A 20,628-nucleotide genomic window follows, 5' to 3' on the forward strand; every position below is an offset into this window, starting at 1 on the left:
ATTGACTTTCCACGTTACCTTCTCTGACTGAGCGTGGAAGCTCTGCCTTGCCTGTGCTCTCGTTGCAATGGCTTCTGCCACATTTAATACTTCATTCCTCGCTACGGGTGCATTCTCCAGAAAAGTGATGGAAGTACTGTTGATTAAAAGTTAGTTCTTTCCAAGAAACTCTGTGATGTTTGAAGCTATAAATTTCTCAGAATATTCAGACAGGCCTATGTAACTGAATCTGATTTTCACCTGTTCCCTGGAAAGACTACAGCCCTGTTTCCTTCTGTCAAATACATGCCACCTCTTCAAATCAGTTTTTAATGGTAGGCATCACAAGTTGGATGAAAAGTAATATACTTAGAATAGTTTAGAACTCAGAACTCTGCTGAAGTATCTTTCTTACACTACAGAAATATTTTAAAATGAGGAGGGAAAGGAGGAAGTGCTTCCTAATCCATGACCTGGTACACTGAAGTTGAGACGACCCATAATCTCCATATAAGAAGTGTGAACTATTATGTTAAAATACAAGTCTGTGTATGCCTGCATGCATATATATATATTTAAATTAAGATACTGATATTGCTACAAGTAATAAACTGGAGTGAAAACCCTGTTAGATTTCTTCTATATTCTGAAATTTAGTTCTTTATGGAATGTTTTAGCTTCATGGTGGGGGAAGTGTATTCAGAGTCTTTTTTTAATAGACATAAATATTCCAACTATTACATTTTTGAGACATCAGTAAGACAGGATCATCTGGTAATACTATTCATACAGGCTCAAAACCATGTTGTAAACAGTGATTCAAAATGTCTGGTTTCTGCACTGATACAGACAGGGAAATACTTATTTTTAGTGTAAAATTCAGTAAGAGATGAAAGGTATGTACGTTACCAAATAACACTCTTACAGAAGCGATCTAGCAAAGACCTGGGTTTTCATAGTATTAATTTTACAAGCAGCACATTAAATACTTGAAAAATACTATGTTCTTGCAAATGTGTTCTCTCGTGAATGCTCTAAATATGTGAAATGCTTGTTTTAGTAAATTGTTACATTTAAATTTTCAGTCTTATATGTTAAACTTTTTTACATTCAGGGAAACTGAACCACTTTGGAATATGACAAGAGAGATATTTTTTTAATACATGTGCCTCACTGAGAAAATGAGAACTTTAAATTATTAATTCCAGACAATCCTTTTGCATGAAAATTATGCACAGTTCATTCCTAAATTTATCTGAAACAGTGAACCTTTGGGGAGATGTTTTTGGAACTGCCTGTCTGCAGAATGACCTCAAAAGAAGCTTGTTACTTAACTGGCCAGTATATTTTTTTACACACATCTTAAAGCACTGGGGTGGATGGAATGGTGGAGAGGATTTTACATATGGCCATTTTGTTGTCCACTGACTTCCATTCACAGAATCACAGAATCGTCTAGGTTGGAAAAGACCTTGAAGATCATCTAGTCCAACCCTTAACCTAACACTGACAGTTCCCAACTACACCATATCCCTAAGTGCTATGTTGACTCTACTCTTAAACACCTCCAGGGATGGGGACTCCACCACCTCCCTGGGCAGCCCATTCCAATGCCTAACAACCCGTTCTGTAAAGAAATACTTCCTAATATCCAGTCTAAACCTTCCCTGGTGCAACTTGAGGCCATTCCCTCTTGTCCTATCGCTTGTTACTTTGTTAAAGAGGCTCATCCCCAGTTCTCTGCAACCTCCTTTCAGGTAGCTGTAGAGGGCAATGAGGTCTCCCCTCAGCCTCCTCTTCTCCAGACCAAACAACCCCAGTTCCCTCAGCTGCTCCTCATACGACATGTGCTCCAGACCCTTCACCATCTTCGTTGCCCTTCTCTGGACACGCTCGAGTAATTCAATGTCCTTTTTGGAGTGAGGGGCCCAAAACTGAACACAGTAATCGAGGTGCGGCCTCACCAGTGCCGAGTACAGGGGTAAGATCCCTTCCCTGTCCCTGCTGGCCACGCTATTTCTGATTACAAGCCAGGATGCCATTGGCCTTCATGGCCACCTGGGCACACTGCTGGCTCATGTTCAGCCAGCTGTCAATCAACACCCCCAGGTCCCTCTCTGACTGGCAGCTCTCCAGCCACTCCTCCCCAAGCCTGTAGCGCTGCTGGGGGTTGTTGTGGCTGAAGTGCAGCACCCGGCATTTGTCCTTATTGAAACTCATACAGTTGGCCTTAGCCCATCGCTCCAGCCTGTCCAGGTCTCTCTGTAGAGCAATTTCTGTTCATCAGAACAGAAATAAGGGAAGGAGGAGACCTTTGCGCTAAGATGTAAGTAGCTTTGTCATAATGATAGATGAGTTTGTAACTTTGCTTTTCAGAATTGTTGGAACGGCAATCCTCCCAGCAAAGTCAAATTGGGACATAGTAATAAAATTGGCTGAGGTGGCTACTTTACTCCGATGGTCATTGTTCAAGGCACTCACAGTTTACTCAGCATAGAAGATCTAATATTGCCAAGCCATTCCCATGGCCATTTTGCCTTTGTGGGATTGTTGGGTCTTTCTTAGTTCTTGCAGACAGCAGAGTTATCCTCACAAGCTTTGCGCAAGTTTGGGCAATAAATGTACTTGAGGTTCAGTTTCTTGTGAATGCCACTCGCTTTGTCCTTCTCATATCCCTGCCTTCAAGGTATTTTGGTCCTTGTTATTGGATCTTCCTGCCATTGCTAGCATGCACAATTTGGTCTGTTTCCCATTGACATGAAGTAGGTTTGAGAATCAGCAAATCCCAAACTATTAATGTTCATGTTTGATACTAAATTAGAGTATAAAATAATTTGTGTATCTGAAGTAGTCACAAAAGCAAGCATATAGCTCCCAAAGAACCGCAAACCAGCACCCTTCCACTTGGTTGTTTCATAATTCCCTTTATGAAAAAGGTGCAGTAAGTGCATGAAAAATATGCTGGGGATTTTACATGTACTGAAGTCAGTTCAAAGTTGTGGTTTCTGTAGCAGCTATAGCTGTGCCACATTTCCTGTACGTACTAAGGCGTAAAGGCTAGCATCTCTACAGAAGACTGAATTCAGATATGCATGGATGGTGGTAGCTTCTGACGTGTTCCAGATAGTCAGATTTTGACATTCATTACTTCTGTGTCAAGTTTTCAGATATACAGCAGTGACAGTCTTTATCTTTAAAATAAATAAATACTTTCATGCAAGGCAGCTGAAGGGGGGGCCACCTACCACTGGAGTTGGAAGGCAGACAGAAATGAGAAGGCATCTCAGAGTGGTTAAAAATACTGAATGGAATGTTTCAGAATGCAGTGCCTTCTCATATGAGTTAACAGCCAGAAATCGTGTTGGTCTTCTGTGATAGTTTCCTCAGTCAGGTGATTTTCCAGGCTGGAAATGACTGGTGCTTCTTATTGTTTCTGCTATTTTGTTCCACCTTGTCAATGTCCTGGGCTGCTGGAAGGGGTAGTCTCCACCTGCAATCAGTTTGCATGTGGCAGAGCAAAGTAATGAAAAATTACAATATTTGACAAGCAGGGAGATAAATCTTGCTATGATCTGCTAGTTAAATAAAAAAAATAGAGGAGAGCAAGGAGAGATGTTCATTCTAAGTAATAAACTTACTCTTTTGTTCTATTACATCTTTTTTTCTTAGAAAAATACAATCCTCTCTGATTATTCTTTAGCAGATGGGAAAGAATGTTGCAATTATGTGAGAGATGGCACTGTATTATTTTAAATTAGTGTTGGAAGCTTCCTATGATTTGATTTTAATTAAATACTGCGTCTCAGCCGTGCTCTTTACTCATCAGACCACTTCTCTGTTCACGTTAGAGTTCTAGAACCTTTAAAGAGCCTAAACCTCACATCTGCCTTCAGCCTTACATGTTTCTCTGGGGTAGTAAGACATATGTTTTGTGTGTTACCACTAAACTGTTAATGTTGATATTCCGATGATTGACCTCTGCTCTTGAAGTGGATCTTTTCAGGCAGGTAGACAACTGTTGTGGGTGTAGGACATGAAAATAACTTCTTACAGTTTAATAAAAGAAGGAGGTGACTGTTTCTCTGAAATATATAGCAACTAATTTTTAATGTCCTTGATGCTTTTTAAAGTTTAATGGTGGCAATCTCTATTCTGTTGTGTTTAAAATTTGGAATGTATTGCTATGTTAGTTTATAAATTGACTTCTGAAGTTTCTGATGGATATATCTGAAGTTAGCTACCTGTGTGTAATTGTGTGACTTTAAAAACAAACAAACAAACCCAAATCCTTTAATTAAGATGCTAGGTAAGTTAAAATTAGCTTTACAGAAACTTACTGTGAATAATGAGAACAGTGGATACAACACATGCTGCTAGAAGGAATTTTGTTCTTTAAACATGCTAAAGCATCATGTAGAAATTGTTTTATGATGTTAGTAGTAGTTTTTTCAGTGTACTGTAATCTAGGGATTTTAGGATACTGATCCTTCTGTGATACATAAACAGCCATGCCAGTTGTCATGGTGGTGTTTTGTTTGAAGAGAAAGTTTTGATTTAATTCAGCTAGTTTGTTCTGCCAGAGCAATCTGACTTCTGCAGGGAGTATTGGATACTTTGAGACTTAATTTCTTCTTTTGACTAAAAAAGCTGTCTTAAATTGCTGTTAACAGTATGCAGTCATTGCAGTGTTCAGCAAAATCTAGACTCACCTTTGTATTTGTTGAGCTCTGTGTAATAGCAACCCACTTGTGATACGCTTAGGAATAAAATTTATTAGCCGATTCTTTCTACTTGTTCTTGGACAGCTTGAAATCAAATGAGAAATGGTTGCTCTGTTCCTTCAAAATATTCTGTGATATCGTTGTCTCTACATCTTTTAAAGTATTTTCTTGCTATTCTCCTTAAAGCATAATTCTTCAGCCCTTTTTTTGGCCTGGTACATACCTACTTTCACCTAAATCACTAAATGTATTCATGTGTTACAGTGGTTACAAGCACCAAGGCTGCAGAAGGTTAACTCTGTACAGAGCAAGAGCCGTAGGTTCTTATGGATAATTAGCCCAGTGTGCCTGGCAGGGGTGCTCATGTGGAGCTATACAATAAAGTCAGTGCAAAGTACTTTAGAAAAAGGGGGAAGGATGGACTTTTTTCCTAATGCAAAGTTTAATTATATACCCTTGAGTAAATTAGCATATCAGGAATAACTTTATGGATTCTAAAATACAAATTTTAATTCAAGAACACAGATCAGTGTATTTTGTGTGATACATAGCTACCAAGTTTGGGCCGCCTTAGTAAGACATCTGTTTAAATTCTCACTAAAAATGTTGGTGTGCTTGAAAAAGACACTTGAAAAATGAGTAATATGTACTGATAAGTTGGCGTGCCTGTCCTTAGGGAAGTCTTTAAGTGTTTTGTTGGTAGTGGTGGTTTTCTTTCTGAAGCACAGTAGTATACCATCTTTTCAGGGAAAAAGAAGTCCTTACAAAATCTGAACAATATCACAGTCTGAAAAACATCTTATCTCAGAAATTAAATCCATCTTTGACGGAGGCAGGGTAGGAGGGAACAAGCAGCTTTAATTATTCTCATGCTGTTAAAATATTAACAATTTTCACTTCAAATGTGATTCTGTTGTCTTTTAAGATGGCCCAGCTGAAGCATCTGTTACAAATGGAGGCACTGCTGCTGTCACAGCGCTGAATGATGACCTGGATATCTTCGGTCCAATGATCTCTAATCCTTTACCAGCAGCTGCTGTACCTCCTGCTCAGGTAAAATTTATTTAGTTATATGTGTGCATAACCATGTGTGTGCACGTGCCTGTTTTCCTTCAGGGAATTGTTCATTCACACAGAAGGAATACTTTATTCTCAGCACTCATGGCTGGAGACTCTTTAGCTGTAATGGCTATATTTTTCTCACCTCTTCAAACTTCTGTACTGCTTGGATATAGAATTAGGAGATAGTTTGGTCTTTCCTTCTGATTCCCCCTGGTTATCCAGCTAAATTGGATTCTGTCTTACCCTGCTGATGGTAGTCATGTTTTCTTTCAATTTATATTCTTTTGTCTTGTTCTTTTTTTAGTAGGTATTGCTGAATATATTTTTAATTTATCTTCTCAGGTTATTGGGCTTTGAGTCATATTTTTTAAGACCTCATATTGCTTTGTGATGCTGATATTTAGGAAAGGCTACAGCAGATGTTTCTGTCTTAAGAGCTGCTAAAAGTTTGGGGTCTCAAGCTTTATACTCAAACTCAAGAATGGATATCAAGAAAATAATAATATAATACTGCTACCTGGGCTGATCTGTCTTTTATCTCATCTTGGGACTCGTATGCCTCTCTTTTCTCAAGGAAGGGTAGCATAACCCCTGCACCTGGCCTGCTCCCTCTCCTATAGCCATGATAATTTGAAACCGACCCCATTGCCATGCCCATTGTAGCTGAGAAAGGCAGCTTTTGGACACACAAAGAAACTGCTTAAAGCTGCAGCTCTCTTAAATTAGCTGTCAGCCTCAAAGAACAAGGTGTTGGTGATGAAGGTGGCTGGTGCAGATCAGAATGCACATGTGCAGGCTCCCTTACCCAGACTGGCTTCTGAGGGGGGAGTCTTTGGAGGAGTACTCAGCTAATCTCCCCATCTGTGCGATAATTTTAAGGTAATTTAGAATGGTATTTTTATGGAAGGCTTTCTGTCTCACTCAGCTGAACCAGACAGAACTGAATGTGTTCTTGAATTTATGGTTTGGGACCTGTGATCTGTATGTTTCTCTTTATCCAGTTTTCATAATATACTAAATGGAAGGGATGATGATGGAAAGGAATTTTGATTGAACTGGGATATTGTAATTTTGTTTCCAAATGTTCTGTTGATCAGTGTGGTCACCTCAAAGCATATCTGTGTTGTTCAGCAGATTTGACTGTAATTTTTATTCTTTGTCCTTTAGTTGGCCTTTCCCTACTTGTTGCTGAGGGATGACTTTGTGCAACATGCTAGGTATGGTTTTAGAGACTGAAACTACATTTCTTTTTAAACACAAAACTAGATAGAACAAGCTTCCCACCATGCCTTAAGCCACCCATAAATGGTGAGGGAAATGAGCTGTATACGTACATTTAGGTTTGGATGTGTTAGCTGAAATTGCAAAGGAAAGTGTTGGTGTACATTTCTTGTCTCTTCACAGAATCACAGAATTATCTAGGTTGGAAAGGACCTTGAAGATCATCTAGTCCAACCATTACTTGTGGAAGTCTCTGTTCAAAGTACCAGAAAGAACACTGTCTGAGTGCTTGCTGTCTGCTATTCTACCACCTTATGTCAAAATGGATCTAGATGAACCTACCTGTGGAGCTAGATGTGAAAAGTAGTAGTCCCTTTCCAGCTTCACTGAGTTTTTTAATGTATCCAATTTGGGTGTAGATTGAGTAAATTCAAATCTAGAATAGTGAAGTTTCCACTGGGCCCCAAAATAAATGGGCCAGTGCTAGTAACGCATGTAATGGATAGGGTTGAATTCTGGTTTTCCCCCTTTCCTGCCTTTCTGAGGCTGGAAGTGACTTCTGCATGCAGTTACTGTCTGCTCAGAAGAAAAGAGCAGCCTGAGAAACAAGAGGAAAGCCTTTTCTTGTTTCTATTCTAGGAACAAGTGATATAACCTGCTGGTTAAAGAAGCGATTTAGCTGTAGAATACAGGAAATCCAAAAGAAGGCTAAATATTTAAGAGTGAGAAAAATCAAAGTGAAGGGTGATTCCCTGGGTGGTGATGATTGGTGATTGGTTAAATAATGGAGTAGCTGCTAAAGCATATTGAATTATATGTATTAGCAACTAAAGACCATAGATCATTTAAAGTGCATTTCTATGATAAAGATTTGGTTCTGGACCTTCTGTGAGACAAGTTTTGAAATGTAGTTTAGCTTTTCTTGCGCTAGTTTCTATACCAAGTATGACACTTACTAAATGGATTAAAAAGTGGAAGAAAGGATAATATTATTCTCAATATTTGGTAAGTATCACCTTGTTTATGCTAGAAAGCATGAATGTATTTACTTGCTGTTAACAAAGCAGTCCAGATTTTTAGTGACGTTTTGCTTTTTTCTGGGTGCCCTAATCAGGAGTAGCAAACAGAAGTTTTATCAAACACATGGTCCTTATGGCATATTGCAAGATTTAATTCTTGGCTCTCTTCCATTTTTAATCAGTAATCTCAAAGAAAGTGTAATATAATCAGATAATTTCCCCAGGTAAGAGACAGGGGCATGGGCAGGTAGCAGAAGATAGGTTCCTGATGCTGATTACATGGGTTGCTTGGTAAACTGGGGCAAAGGGAATATTCTGGTTTGGTTTAGGATTAACAAGGCCTTGCAGGCCTTGCATTTCAGGTCAGTGGTGTTTAGTCTGGGAACTGATGATGGACAGGAGTTGAGGGTACCTCTCATTTGGCAGTGGTATGAGTGTTTTTTAAGAATTTTCACCTTGTAATACAGATAAAAGTTGTATGGGATTCAGAGAAGAGTCAGGAGAATATTGGAGACTGGAAAGGGGGCTTCATAATGAGACGTTTTAAGGACTCTGTCTAATTTCTTGAAGTAAAAAAGTGGCATGATGATGTGCAGTTATTTTCTGCAAGACTACAAATGGAAAAGTGGACATAAACTAGAACTCAGTCCAGCAGTTGAGTAACCCTAACATTCAGTTCCTAGTTTGGAATTGGAAAATTTAGAGTAGAAATCCATGGCCAATTCTTAAGTTGAAATGAGTAGCACTTGTTTGAATGTCTATTAACAGAATGCTTTGAAGTGAAAAAAAAAAAACAACTAGAAGAATGGATCAAATGTGGGATAGTGTGGCTTGCTTTCTCACTCAGAGATATTTACCATGATGTTCATCATAGTAGGTGCTTCTGAGATACCACAGTGGGATTTGTGAACATTGACAGGGAAGTGAATTTAATGGTGCTCCTCAAACTGATTTGTAGAAGCAATGTATGACTGTAGATTTTTCACAGGATTACTTTTCTTTTCCAGCTTAACCTGAAAGGCAGCATTTACTGCTAAATGCGTGTTTTTATGGCACTGTGGAGCACAGAAATGTCTGTTTGAATGTTTTATTATGAGACTGAAACAACGTGATGTCTGCAAACCTTAGGATTTATGACCATTGACATAGCCAAGACATGATTTTCAAGTGAACACAAAAGCATTTGTTTTTCCTTTTTCAAACGTGACTTGAGCATTCAGGATCATGTGCACTTTTACTCTGCTTTCAGATATGTGTCTTTATTTTAGCTTTCCAAAACACTTAGACTGTTTCTTCCTACTAGTCTGTATAGCTGGATGCTAATAAAAACTGTTGCATTTGTAAAGGACTAGTAAAGAACAATATGTGAATGAGTAACTTTTCCTAGAATTTTGCCTCTTAGCAAACTCAGGGGTTTAAGAAGAGTTAACTTAACCAGTTCCTAGTGTAAAGCTAGGTAAAAGGCACATACTATAAATTTACCCATTATGGGGTATTTATGGACAGAAAAGGAAAAAAAGACATTTTGTATGTTTAGTAATGCTTTTTCATGTGAAGTGAGCATAGTTAAATTATAGCTATTAAAACAGGGGTTTTGTTGCCAAACATTGTACAGGAACTGAGCAAAGGTCTATCATTCTTAGCTATACTTAAAGAGATTTTCCTAAATTGTTTTAGCCAGATTTTAATTTAAGATTTTGTATAGATATGTCTTCCAGCAAAAGTGTGATCTTCATTCTTCACTGAAACTTGTAGGGAGGGGGAGAAGGGGAGATTTGTGAAGTATTAAGTTTGAAAGTATTAATTCACTGAAGCATTTAATGTAAGTCTTTCTCCAAGCAGGATAGTGAAATCCAGTCAACCATTTTTGGATTTTTTGTGTGTGCCTGATTTGAATTGTATTGTATTGGGAGCTAAGAATTGATTCAGTGGCTACAAAAATATGTTTTTATAGAGATGATATATGTTCTTCATGATTCATGCCTGACAAACTTTAATGTAAGTAGTATGTTTTAGATAACTAGATGTTCTTAAATACTCATTTTCCCCTGAGGCCAGATGTGTGTACCTAGCATGGTTGCTATAGATCATCAAACAAGCTTCAACTTGTTAACAAATTGTGGTGCTGATAATGTGTCAAATCCACAGTTTTTATGTAAAAATGAGATGCCTCAGAAGGTGGCTTTATTGTGAATGTTATTTAAGCAGAGTCTTAGTGGAGAACTGTTTAGTCCTATTCTGATATGATCAGTTGAATTGTTTGTAGTTTCTGCTTATGTTTATTTTACCCCTCTCTAAATTTTGAGGTATTTGAAAGCCAAAGTTTAATTCCTTCATTTGGGTCAGGGCAGTCCCAAACATGGATACAGACTGGGCAATGAGAGCAGTCCTGCGGAGAAGGACTTGAGGGTATTAGTGGATAGAAAACCGACTGTGAGCCAGCAATGTGTGCTCACAGCCCAGAAAGCCAACTGTGTCCTGGGCTGCATCAAGAGAAGTGTGGCCAACAGGTCGAGGGAAGTGATTCTCCCCCTCTACTCCGCTCTCATGAGACCCCACCTGGAGTACTGTGTCCAGCTCTGGGGCCCCCAACATAAGAAGGACATGGACCTACTCAAGTGGGTCCAGAGGAGGCCATGAAGATGATCAGGGGGCTGGAGCACCTCCCTTATGAGGACAGGCTGAGTTGGGGTTGTTCAGCCTGGAGGAGAGAAGGCTCCGGGGAGACCTTATAGTGGCCTCCCAGTGCTTAAAGGGGGCCTACAGGAAAGATGGGGAGGGACTCTTTATCAGGGAGTGTAGTGATAGGACTAGGGGTAATGGTTTTAAACTGAAAGAGGGTAGATTTAGATTAGATATAAGGAAGGAATTTTCTGCGATGAGAGTGGTGAGACACTGGAACAGGTTGCCCAGAAAAGCTGTGGCTGCCCCCTCCCTGGAAGTGTTCAAGGCCAGGTTGGACGGGACTTTGTGCAACCTGGTCTAGTGGAAGGTGTCTCTGCTCATGGCAGGGGGGTTGGAACTAGGTGATCTTTAAGGTCCCTTCCAACCCAAACCATTCTACAGTCTATGATTTGTCCTCTCTTTGGTGCTGGAAATGCCTTAGGTGGAGCACAGTGGAAGTGCAGGCATCATACTTCAGAACCAGAAGGGACCAGCTGGACAGATTCTAGAGGAAAGGAAGAATATTTTAAGTTCTAGAGAAGGGAAATCTGAAGAAAGTTAGAAATAAGATTCCAGGGGGGATAAATGTCTTCAAGCCTAAAAAAGGTTGTTTGCAAATAAAAGTCTGCATTGTTTGCTGTAAGTACTGGACATACAGTAAGAAATAAATTTGAATTTTTAATCTTATTGTAGAGATAATTATGTTCTTGCATACCACCTGAGACATCTGACATCTTCATCTGACTTTTTCAGGTGTTGCTGGTAATTCCTTAAAGCAAGAGAACAGATGAGATTTCTTAGTGTTGTTGTTTGATTCTATGAACTGAATATAGCTGAGTGCTTGTTTCCTCATCAGTTATTACCAGGAAATAACAGTTGATGTTTTTTAGTGGAACTGTCTAGATGCCTAAAAACAAAATACACAAAATCAAAACCAGAAAGAGTTGAAATAACCAGCAAGTCCATTGACAGTGCAAAGATAAAAAGGATAAAAATTGTCCAAAGACCTTAGTAGTGTACTGCCTTACTTGCTTGCATAAGAGTGATGGTGTGCTAGGCTGTATTTTCCGTGCTTCCCTGGAATGCTGGCAGCTTTTCCAGTGAGCAGGGAGAAACTGAAAATGTTATGTGGGGCCATTATTTATCACCATATAAATGAGAAACAGTAGAGGCCTGACTTTTTTACAGCCCATGCCTGCTTACCTACAGGATACCAGCCAGTACCAGAGACCTGCAGGAAGCAGGAAAGTGCATGCATGCCATTTTCTCTTCTGCAGTCCTTCACTCAACTGCACAGGTCCCACCATCCACTTCCCTCTTCCATTTCCACTGCTGCCACCTCTCTTTGGGTTGCAGGTGTCGGAGCAGCTGTCCCTGTTGGGGCAGAGGCTTTGACCCAGACAGAACTTCCGATGTTGGACGCAGCCCTGCAAGCTGCAGGCTGTGGGGAGTGCCTGGAGCCTCTCCCTGAGGCCACAAGAGATGGTCGTCTTTCCTGCAGGAGGTGTGCTGTTCTTCAAGAGCTGTGTCACCAGGTGGAAGAGTTCTGGCAGGAAGCGATCAGGCTGTGCAGCATCAGAGAGGATGAGAGATAGACAGGATCTTCTCAGACACACAGCAGCTTCAAGAGCCCCGGACCCTGACTGCAGTGGAGACACAGGCAGTCTGTTCCTGTCAGGGTGGTAAGTGCAAGCTGTGGGGGAGGCAAAGAATGGAAGCTGGTGACTTCTGGCACCAGCTCCTTCTGAAGACTTGCAACTACAGAACTGTTTCACGGCACTCAAAGCTGAAGAGGTGCTTTTAAGTGAAGCACCTGAGGCAACCGATGAGCCACGCAAGGCCACCAGGATAAAGTGGCGAGTGATAGTTGTGGGCAACTCCCTGCTGTGGGGGACAGAGGCACCCATCTGCTGACCTGACCTGTTGTCTAGAGAATTTTGCTGCCTGCCAGGGGCTTGGGTCTGGGATGTTGTGAAGGGAGTGCTAAAACTTGTCCATCACTCTGTGACCCCTTGCTGTGGGCATGTGGGCACTGCCAGGGATAATCTGGAGGGAAGAGTTGACTACAGAGCTCAGGGGGTGGTTAGTGAGGGGTACAGGGGCCCAGGTGGTATGGTCCTGAATCATGCCAGTGGAGGGAAAGAGCGTAAAGAGGAGAGCACTGATGCTGCATGTCGGCAATTGCTTGCAGAGCTGGTGATGGCAAGAGGGTTTTAGTTTCTCTGACTGTGGGACCCTGATTAAGGATTAGCATCTGCTTGGGAGAAACGGGATCTGGTAAGGCAGGCTTTAAACTAGGGACAGTGAGGAATTTACCAGCAGCCCTGTGAGGAAGTGACAGACAGGGTCAAGCAAAGGGCCTGCAGTGATATGAACAAAAAGGAATGGAAAAATCAACAAAACAGGTCTTATGTAGTGTCACCTCAAGCATTTGCATGTAAGCAAGGAAGTGCCTGTAAGGCACCATTATGGGAAAGCTACCAGACCCCTTTGGGGAAATGAGCATGGTGGGGTGTCCGTACAGGCGCACGGAAGTGTCTGTAGACTAATGCATGCAGCATGGGGAACCAGCGTGAGAAACTGGAGGTCTGTGTGCTGTTGCAGGGCTACGATCTTGTTGGGATCATGGAGATGTGGTGAGATGGCTCCCATGACTGGAGCCTGCAGTGGAAGGACACACAAGGGGTCCTTCCTCTTTAGGAAGGACAGGCTGGGAAGACAAGTAGGTGGAGTTGTCCTTGATGTGAGAGAATAGCTGGAATGTGTAGAGCTGTGCCTGGGGATAGGCAGTGAGCCAGCTGAGAGCTTATGGGTAAGGACTTCAGAGCAGACGGGTATGGGTGACATTGCATTGGGTGTCTGCTGTAGGCTGCCTGACCAGGAAGAACAAGCAGATGAGGCCTTCTGCAGACAGCTAGGAGCAGCCTCACACTTGCAGACCCTGGCCCTCATGGGAGACTTCAGCCACCCCAGTACCCCAGTATAACACAGCGGGACATAAGGAATCCAGGAGGTTCATGGAGAGCATCAACAACTTCCTGACCCAGGTGACAGAGGAGCCAATGAAGAGGGGTGCTCTGCTCAACCTCATACTTGCAAACAAGAATGGCCTCATTGGGGATGTGAAGGCCGAGGGCAGCCTTGGCTGCAGTGACCATGAGATCGTGGAGTTGAGGACCCTGAGAGAAGGGAGTGGGACAAAAAGCAAGTTCACAACCCTGGACTTCAGGAGAACAGGCTTTGGCCTCTTCAGGGATCTGCTTGAAAGAATCCAAGGGGATAAGGCCCTGGAGGGAAGAGGGACTCAAGAAAGCTGGTTGATATTCAAGGATCACCACCTCCAAACTCAAGAGCGAACTATCCCACTGAGCAGGAAGTCAGGCAAAAGATGCCAGGAGGCCTGCATGGATAAACAATATGCTCCTGCCAAACTCAAACACAAAAAGGAAACCTACAGAAGGTAGAAGCAGGGACAGGTAACCTGGAAGGAATACAGAGGCCCTATCCAAGCATGCAGGGATGGACTTAGGAAAGCCAAAACCCAACCAGAGTGGAATCTGGTGAGGGATGTCAAAGGCAGCGGAAGGACTTATAAGTATATAGGTGACAAAAGGAAGAGTGGGGAAAATGTGGCCCCATTGCTGAAAGGGGTGGTCATCCTGGTGACAACAGGACACGTAAATGTAGAGCTGAGGTACTGAATGCTGCCTTCGCCTCAGTCTTTACTAGCAAGATCAACATTCAGGAATCCCAGGCCCCAGAGACTGACTAGGGGGAAAGGCTGGAGCATGGAAGATGTGCCCTTGGTGGAAGAGATTTGGATCTTAAGCAAACTGGATATAGATCATGACCCTGATGGGATGCACCCACGAATGCACAGGGCTGAGGTGTTCATGAGGCCGCTCTTGATAATCTTTGAGTGATTGTGGTGACTGGGAGAGGTGCCTGAGGATTGAAGGAAAGCAAATGTCACTCCGATCTTCAAGAAGGACCAGAAGGAGGATCCAGGGATCTATAGGCCAGTCAGCCTCACCTCGATCCCTGGGGTGCTGTGTCCAGTTCTGGGCTCCCCAGTACAAGAGAGACATGGACATACTGGAGAGAGTCCAACAAAGGGCCATTAAGATGATTAATGGACTGGAGCATCTCTCCGATGAGGAGAGGCTGAGAGCTGGCGCTGTTCAGCCTGGAGGCTCAGGGGGATCTCAAAACTGTTTCTAAGTACCCGATGGGAGGGTGCAAAGAGGACGGAGCCAGGCTCCTTCCAGTGGTGCCCAGTGACAGGACCACAGACAATGGACAAAGGCCATCTGGACTGCTACAACTGTCAGACCAACTTAAAATACTGAGGATGTCATGATCTTAACTAATGTTTTGCATTCTTTGGGGAATTAAAGCCAAAATCAAAAAACTGATTTTTAGTCTTATGCATTAATCTGAACTTCTTGTCAGCCACATGGTATTTGTGTAGTCAGATGGCAAGTGTGAAGTGATGGATTCAGCTGCCATATTTGTGGTCCTGACACATCTGCCCAGTATTTCACAGTGAAAACTTCCTTTGAATAGGTATTAATTTTTACAGGTAATATATAAGCTATCAGTGATAAAAATTATTTATGTGTTTAAACATGAAGCATGTTGGAGATGACTTCCAGTAGTTCTGAAAAATTCTGTTACACTAACATGAAACCGCTTGGCAGTATGTTCCCTATGAACACCCGATGAGCGTTTAGTTTTGGTATAATGACTGAGAGCACTACGTGTAGCCTTTCTTAAAGGAAAACTATATTTATTTATGCCAGGCATGCCTTTACAGGGGTCTTGGTTAGCATGAGAATGTTAGATATGTGAAAATCATGTCAATGTTGTTTTGGTTTGGGTTTTTTTTTTTTTTTTTTGACTTGAATGCCACCTGCTGTTTTCTTGCCATGTATTTTGCATTACCTTCTATTTATTTAGCTGATGAACACTTTAGGGAGTGCTTGTTCAGTGCTTTGGCTCCTCTCAGAATCTTCCAACTGAATGAAGAGATGTTAAATGAACATTTAATCTCATGATGTAAACATAATAGATGATCAGTCCTCCAGGTCTTTGGCTCTCCTTTCTCTTATGTGCACACATGCAGTGATTTGTTTTATTTTGTTATATAGTAACAGTATGTTGTTTGTTACACAGTTACAATATTTCATAGATCTGGAGATGTTCCAAACTGTGGTTCATCCCAGATGAGAACGGTTTTTCTGACGCTATTATTTATTTAAAAAAACCACCACAACAACAAACCCAGACGTGTCTGCTCTTCTCCCTTCTAGAGAAAAGCAGACCCCTTCCTTACCGCAGTGCAAGCAGCACAGAGGAGGCCGCCTCTGTTAACTCGCTTCCACTGCTTACACGTACTCCTCCGCTCTGCTGAGCACGGCTGTTGTACAGAGGCTGTCTCAGGCAGGTGCCACGGTAGGAGGAGCATGTCAATATGGAATAATTCAGTAGTGGGATTTCCTGGGTATATGCATGGTAAAACAAATACAGCTATTTCGGATGGGCCTTTACCTGAATGTATTACTAAATCCAACTCCCGTATTTTCAAAGACTGGTTATGCCACGCTGACAGAGTTGTCTCAGACGGAGAGGGCTTCCTACTGCCCATTAAAAAGCTTCCATTTTGCTTTGCAATCAGAAATTTTTGTCAGTAATAAGCAAGAGGTAGTAGCTTTTATAATATGTACATAAGGAAGTTGATAGTTTACATGTACCTTGGCCAGAGAGAAGGTGTCACAGGAGTTGAACAATTCCTGGTCTTGTTCTATCTGCTTTTCCTTCGTAGTTGCCATCACCCTACCTTTTGTTGCTTACTAAAGTCTCGAGACCTTGGCCCAAATTGGCTGTTGTATGAATGCAGGGGGTTCAGTTGCCGCCGAGTTCCCATTTCTTATTCTTTTTCACTTTCCTTTCCACAGTAGTTTTGGAAACTATATGAATCTGCACTCCTTTCTCCTGATGGTTTCTGGCCAATTTAGTTGGTACCAGAATTGTTTTGCAGTGTTCTTTCCCCTCCAATTTACAACAGAGCTTTTTAGCTTTTCAAGAGCTTCTTAGCACTTCAGGTGTCAGATGTCTTTTCTGAAGCTGCATATTGAATGTTTCTATTGTGGTGTTTGCACAAACACAGTGTGACCATAGTCAAGTCTTCAGGGCCCAGTCAGCAGCCTGCCAGCCAAACCAGGAAAAGTTTGGAGGTTGTTGCTTTAAGCAACAACAGAGGTATGTTACCGTATTGATGGCTTCTTGCCTGTCTGATAATCTTTGGTATAGACAGACTTGGTTGCAGATCCAGTCCGCTTGTGGCAGTAGTGCAAGGAGGATTTTCCGTCTGCGTAGGAAAGAGTTGAAACTTGCACGTGCTGTGGCATTAGGCAGGTGTATGCTAAGCAACCGGGGATCATTTAGCTGGACTAAAATAAGGCCACAATTTAGGTATGCATTGCAATCCTGGCTCTTTTTCAATGAATGTATGTTGCTTTGAATTAAAAGTTCCCACCGGTAACAGGATTTTAAGAAATAGAACAAGACTGCAGTGTGTTGACTAGTTACCTAAGCAAGCCCCCATATGGAACTGTATGTGTATGAGCAGCAAAATAACAGCACTGAAAGACACCTGGATGTGATTTGTTCACAAAACATTTTGGTGCAAGAGCAACAAAAAACCTGACAGCCTGTATTTCAGTTTTTCAGTCCTAGACTACAGTAAGTTTTAGATAAATGATGCTTTCTCAGTTAACGAAATGTGCTTAAAGAATTCTAAGCCAATTATAAACAGCGTATTTCAGAAATGTTATTACTTTAAGTAGATGAACTGAAATTTTACTCTTGCCTTTTCTCCAAAAGTACTGTTCATGTTAGTTGTAGTAGTATATTCCAAAACACTTAATCTTTTGTTTTAGCTCTTCTCTAATCTATTCTGCCTATGAGAGGATTAATGAAATGTGAATTGTAATCTCCTCATTGATTTCCTAATTATTTTTCATAATCTAACTACAGATCATGGTTTATGCTTCTCACTGATGAAAAATGTAGGAGCAACAGGAATGAATAATCTGTATGTGTACGCCCTGGAGCTGGTGGGGGGTTTAGTTATGTGTGTTTTGTAACATCTGTCTGGTCTTCCTCCCATATTGTATGTATTGTTTTCTTGTCTTTGGTCATACTGCATTTTTTTAAATCCTCATTTACTTAAGGTTAATTTCTGTAAACTAACTGGATTCTATTTGATTCAGGAGTGAGGATGTGCAGTAAATATTTAACCTAACATCTATTGCTGGTTTCATTCAGGAGTCTGTCTTGACCTTTGTTTCCCAGAGCACTTCCACTAAACCAGCAGCTGCCACCTTGTCTGCGGCATCTGGGGATCTTGATCTATTCACTGAGCAAACAACAAAATCCGAAGAGTCGGCAAAGAAACAACTCTCCAAAGACTCCATCTTATCACTGTATGGCACAGGAACCATGCAGCAGCAAAATGCTCCGGGTAAATAATTTTGTAATCTCCCACAAGTGTTAAACTGAGGTTGGGTACCCTGCTACCTATAGTCAAATGAAGATATTCATTTTTACCATTTATAAAAATGAGAAAATTATTGAAATGTAATAGAGAAACTAATGAAAAAAGATAGTATGTGATTTTAATTTATTTATAGCTGTTCAAATTATCAAGTATACAATTTACTGAAAGATTTGTGAATTCAGTTTCTGCAATCTAATTCATCACTTAGGGTCCAAGTCTCTGCTGTGCGAACCGCAGGCTGCCAGGACCAGTACAGAGCTGTCATGTCTTGATCTTAGCTATGTTTGTATGAAAACAAAGACCTCCAATACAGCGATTAAAAGATTCTAGTTCACCACAGGGATTTGTCAGACTCTTTTTGGCAGTTAACCTCTGGTTGTGAGTCCCTTTCCTTTGAGAGTTTTTAAGCAATTTTTTACTTTTACCAGACTGACATACAACTGGACAAAGTTATCCTTTAAAATTATTTTGGTGCACTTCTGACTTATGGGGATGGGGGAGAAAATCAGAAAACGCTTTTGCTGATATATTCCCTCCTCTGGTCCAGGTATGTTCATGGGGTCGTCTTCTATGCCATTTACGACACAACCATCAACTCATTTTCAAGGCTTTCCAGCTATGGGAGTTCCTGTGCCTGCAGCAACTGGGATGATGGGAAACATGATGGGACAATCGGTGCCAGTCATGGGACAGAGCACCGGCGTGATGGTAGGAATGGGAATGCCCAACGGATTTAGTGGTACTACACAAACTGGTGTGATGGGACTTCCTCAAAATGTCGTTGGACCTCAAGGTGGAATGGTGGGACAGATGGTCACACCACAAAATAAGTATGGATTGCAGCAAAGCCAACAAGCTCAATGGAACCTCTCTCAGGTAAGGACTTGCTATTCCCAGGCAAGAGTGCTTTAGGACAGATGCTGCTTCTCAGATACAGAATGTTTGGCTGTAGGAGGAAAGTTGCGGTGTAGCCAAGTTACAGACTGCTGGACTATGAACTGCCTAGAGGCACATAGAAAAAAATCAGTCAATAATTCAATTAAAGATAACTAATATATAAGCAGACAATCAATTTTGCCAAGGTGGACCAAACTCAGTGCTCTGCTTCTGTAGCTACTCTCATCCTGGCATCTGAAGTACCCAGGTAAAAAGCTAGCTTAGCTAGAGTTACAAAATGCTGAAAGGTAAACACAGCCTTATAACTAAAAGCAGAATTTGGGTGCTTGAGGGTAGCCATTAACAATTAATACTTTCATTTACAGGCTTCAGGATAAATTTCAGTGGAATGTGCAGTGCTTTGCACTCTAACATTTTCCGGTAGACAATTTGCTTAGGCTAATCTATTATTTATATGTAGCATTTCCATGCTATTTTTTAATTTCTTAAACATGTTTAAAAGGATCTCTAAAAGTGTTAGTATACACTTTGTGCTAATGAAACATCTTGAAATCAGGTATTTGAGAGGTTATTGATGGGGGGTGGGACACAAACCTAAATGATCCCCTTGGAGTTCAGTATAGATGATAACAACTATTTTTTTCATCATATTCTTTGAATTATAACAATATAATAGTTCAGTGCTGCTTACTCTAGTAATTCAGGAAGTGAACCTTAGTGACTTATTTAAATTGGATTATATTAATTTTTACTGTTCTGCTTAGTCCTGCAATATGAATGTTTATGAAGGTAAGCAGCATTTCTTACATGGATAAAATAAAACAGCCCCTACTTGAAAATACAGGCTGTCATTCTGCTTTGAAAAGTAATTTTTAAAAGGTGAGAATTTCAAAATGTCAAACCAAAAAAATCTGTGGATTTACTGTTAACAGTCTTTTTCTAGGTATCTAACTTAAAAAGACCCATATCAGCTTTAAAATTAAAATCATGCTTCTTACCAAATCTGTATTAGAAGTTGGCTCACAGAGCGAGCTCTTAACCCGTTTCTGTACGCCTTGCACATCAGATGTTGTCAGCATGCTGACATTCCACGGTTTGTAGGGGAACTGTGATCTAATCTCTGGCTCCAGTTGAAAGGGGGAGAGCTTGCTTTACTTACCAGAATAGCACACTTTATATAGTCTGCTGCTTAAGAATTCTGTTCCCGGAGAGATTAACAACTAGGTAAAGCATGTTTTCGTCAGCATTTTTAATTTCCACGTTCAGTGATGGGTTGGTTTTGCAGATACACATGTGATAGCACACAGTACTGAATTTTACCCTGAATTACTAGTTTGTAATTTATTTAACAATTTTTTTTCCACCAGTGTTCCATTTTCATTTTGCAAACTGGCATTCTTTGCTCATGTGTACATGAACTCTGATTTTTACCTAATGCTGTCTCTAACTTGATTCTCATGTTGCTTATCCAACGTCCTTCCCTATTCATCGGCTCTGATTTAAA

General features: G+C 41.1%; 1 protein-coding gene across 6 annotated transcripts in view; it reads left to right on the top strand.

Annotated features, from left to right (window-relative positions):
• The window catches only part of SMAP1 (small ArfGAP 1), a 101,998-nt gene that overhangs the window by 78,988 nt on the left and 2,382 nt on the right, over positions 1-20,628 (top strand). For 4 of the 6 annotated variants that reach the window (XR_012628040.1, XM_074861828.1, XM_074861831.1 and 1 more), the window contains 3 exons: positions 5,626-5,753; positions 17,996-18,191; positions 18,775-19,103. Coding sequence is in view for 5 of the 6 variants with exons in the window: in XM_074861828.1 (XP_074717929.1) it covers positions 5,626-5,753; positions 17,996-18,191; positions 18,775-19,103 (653 nt within the window). In the remaining variant the exon portion in view is untranslated. The remainder of the gene's footprint in view (positions 1-5,625; positions 5,754-17,995; positions 18,192-18,774; positions 19,104-20,628) is intronic. The other 2 variants (XM_074861830.1, XM_074861832.1) reach the window with 1 other exon arrangement.

The sequence above is a fragment of the Strix uralensis genome, chromosome 3, assembly GCF_047716275.1.
Source record: "Strix uralensis isolate ZFMK-TIS-50842 chromosome 3, bStrUra1, whole genome shotgun sequence".
Lineage (NCBI taxonomy): Eukaryota > Metazoa > Chordata > Aves > Strigiformes > Strigidae > Strix > Strix uralensis.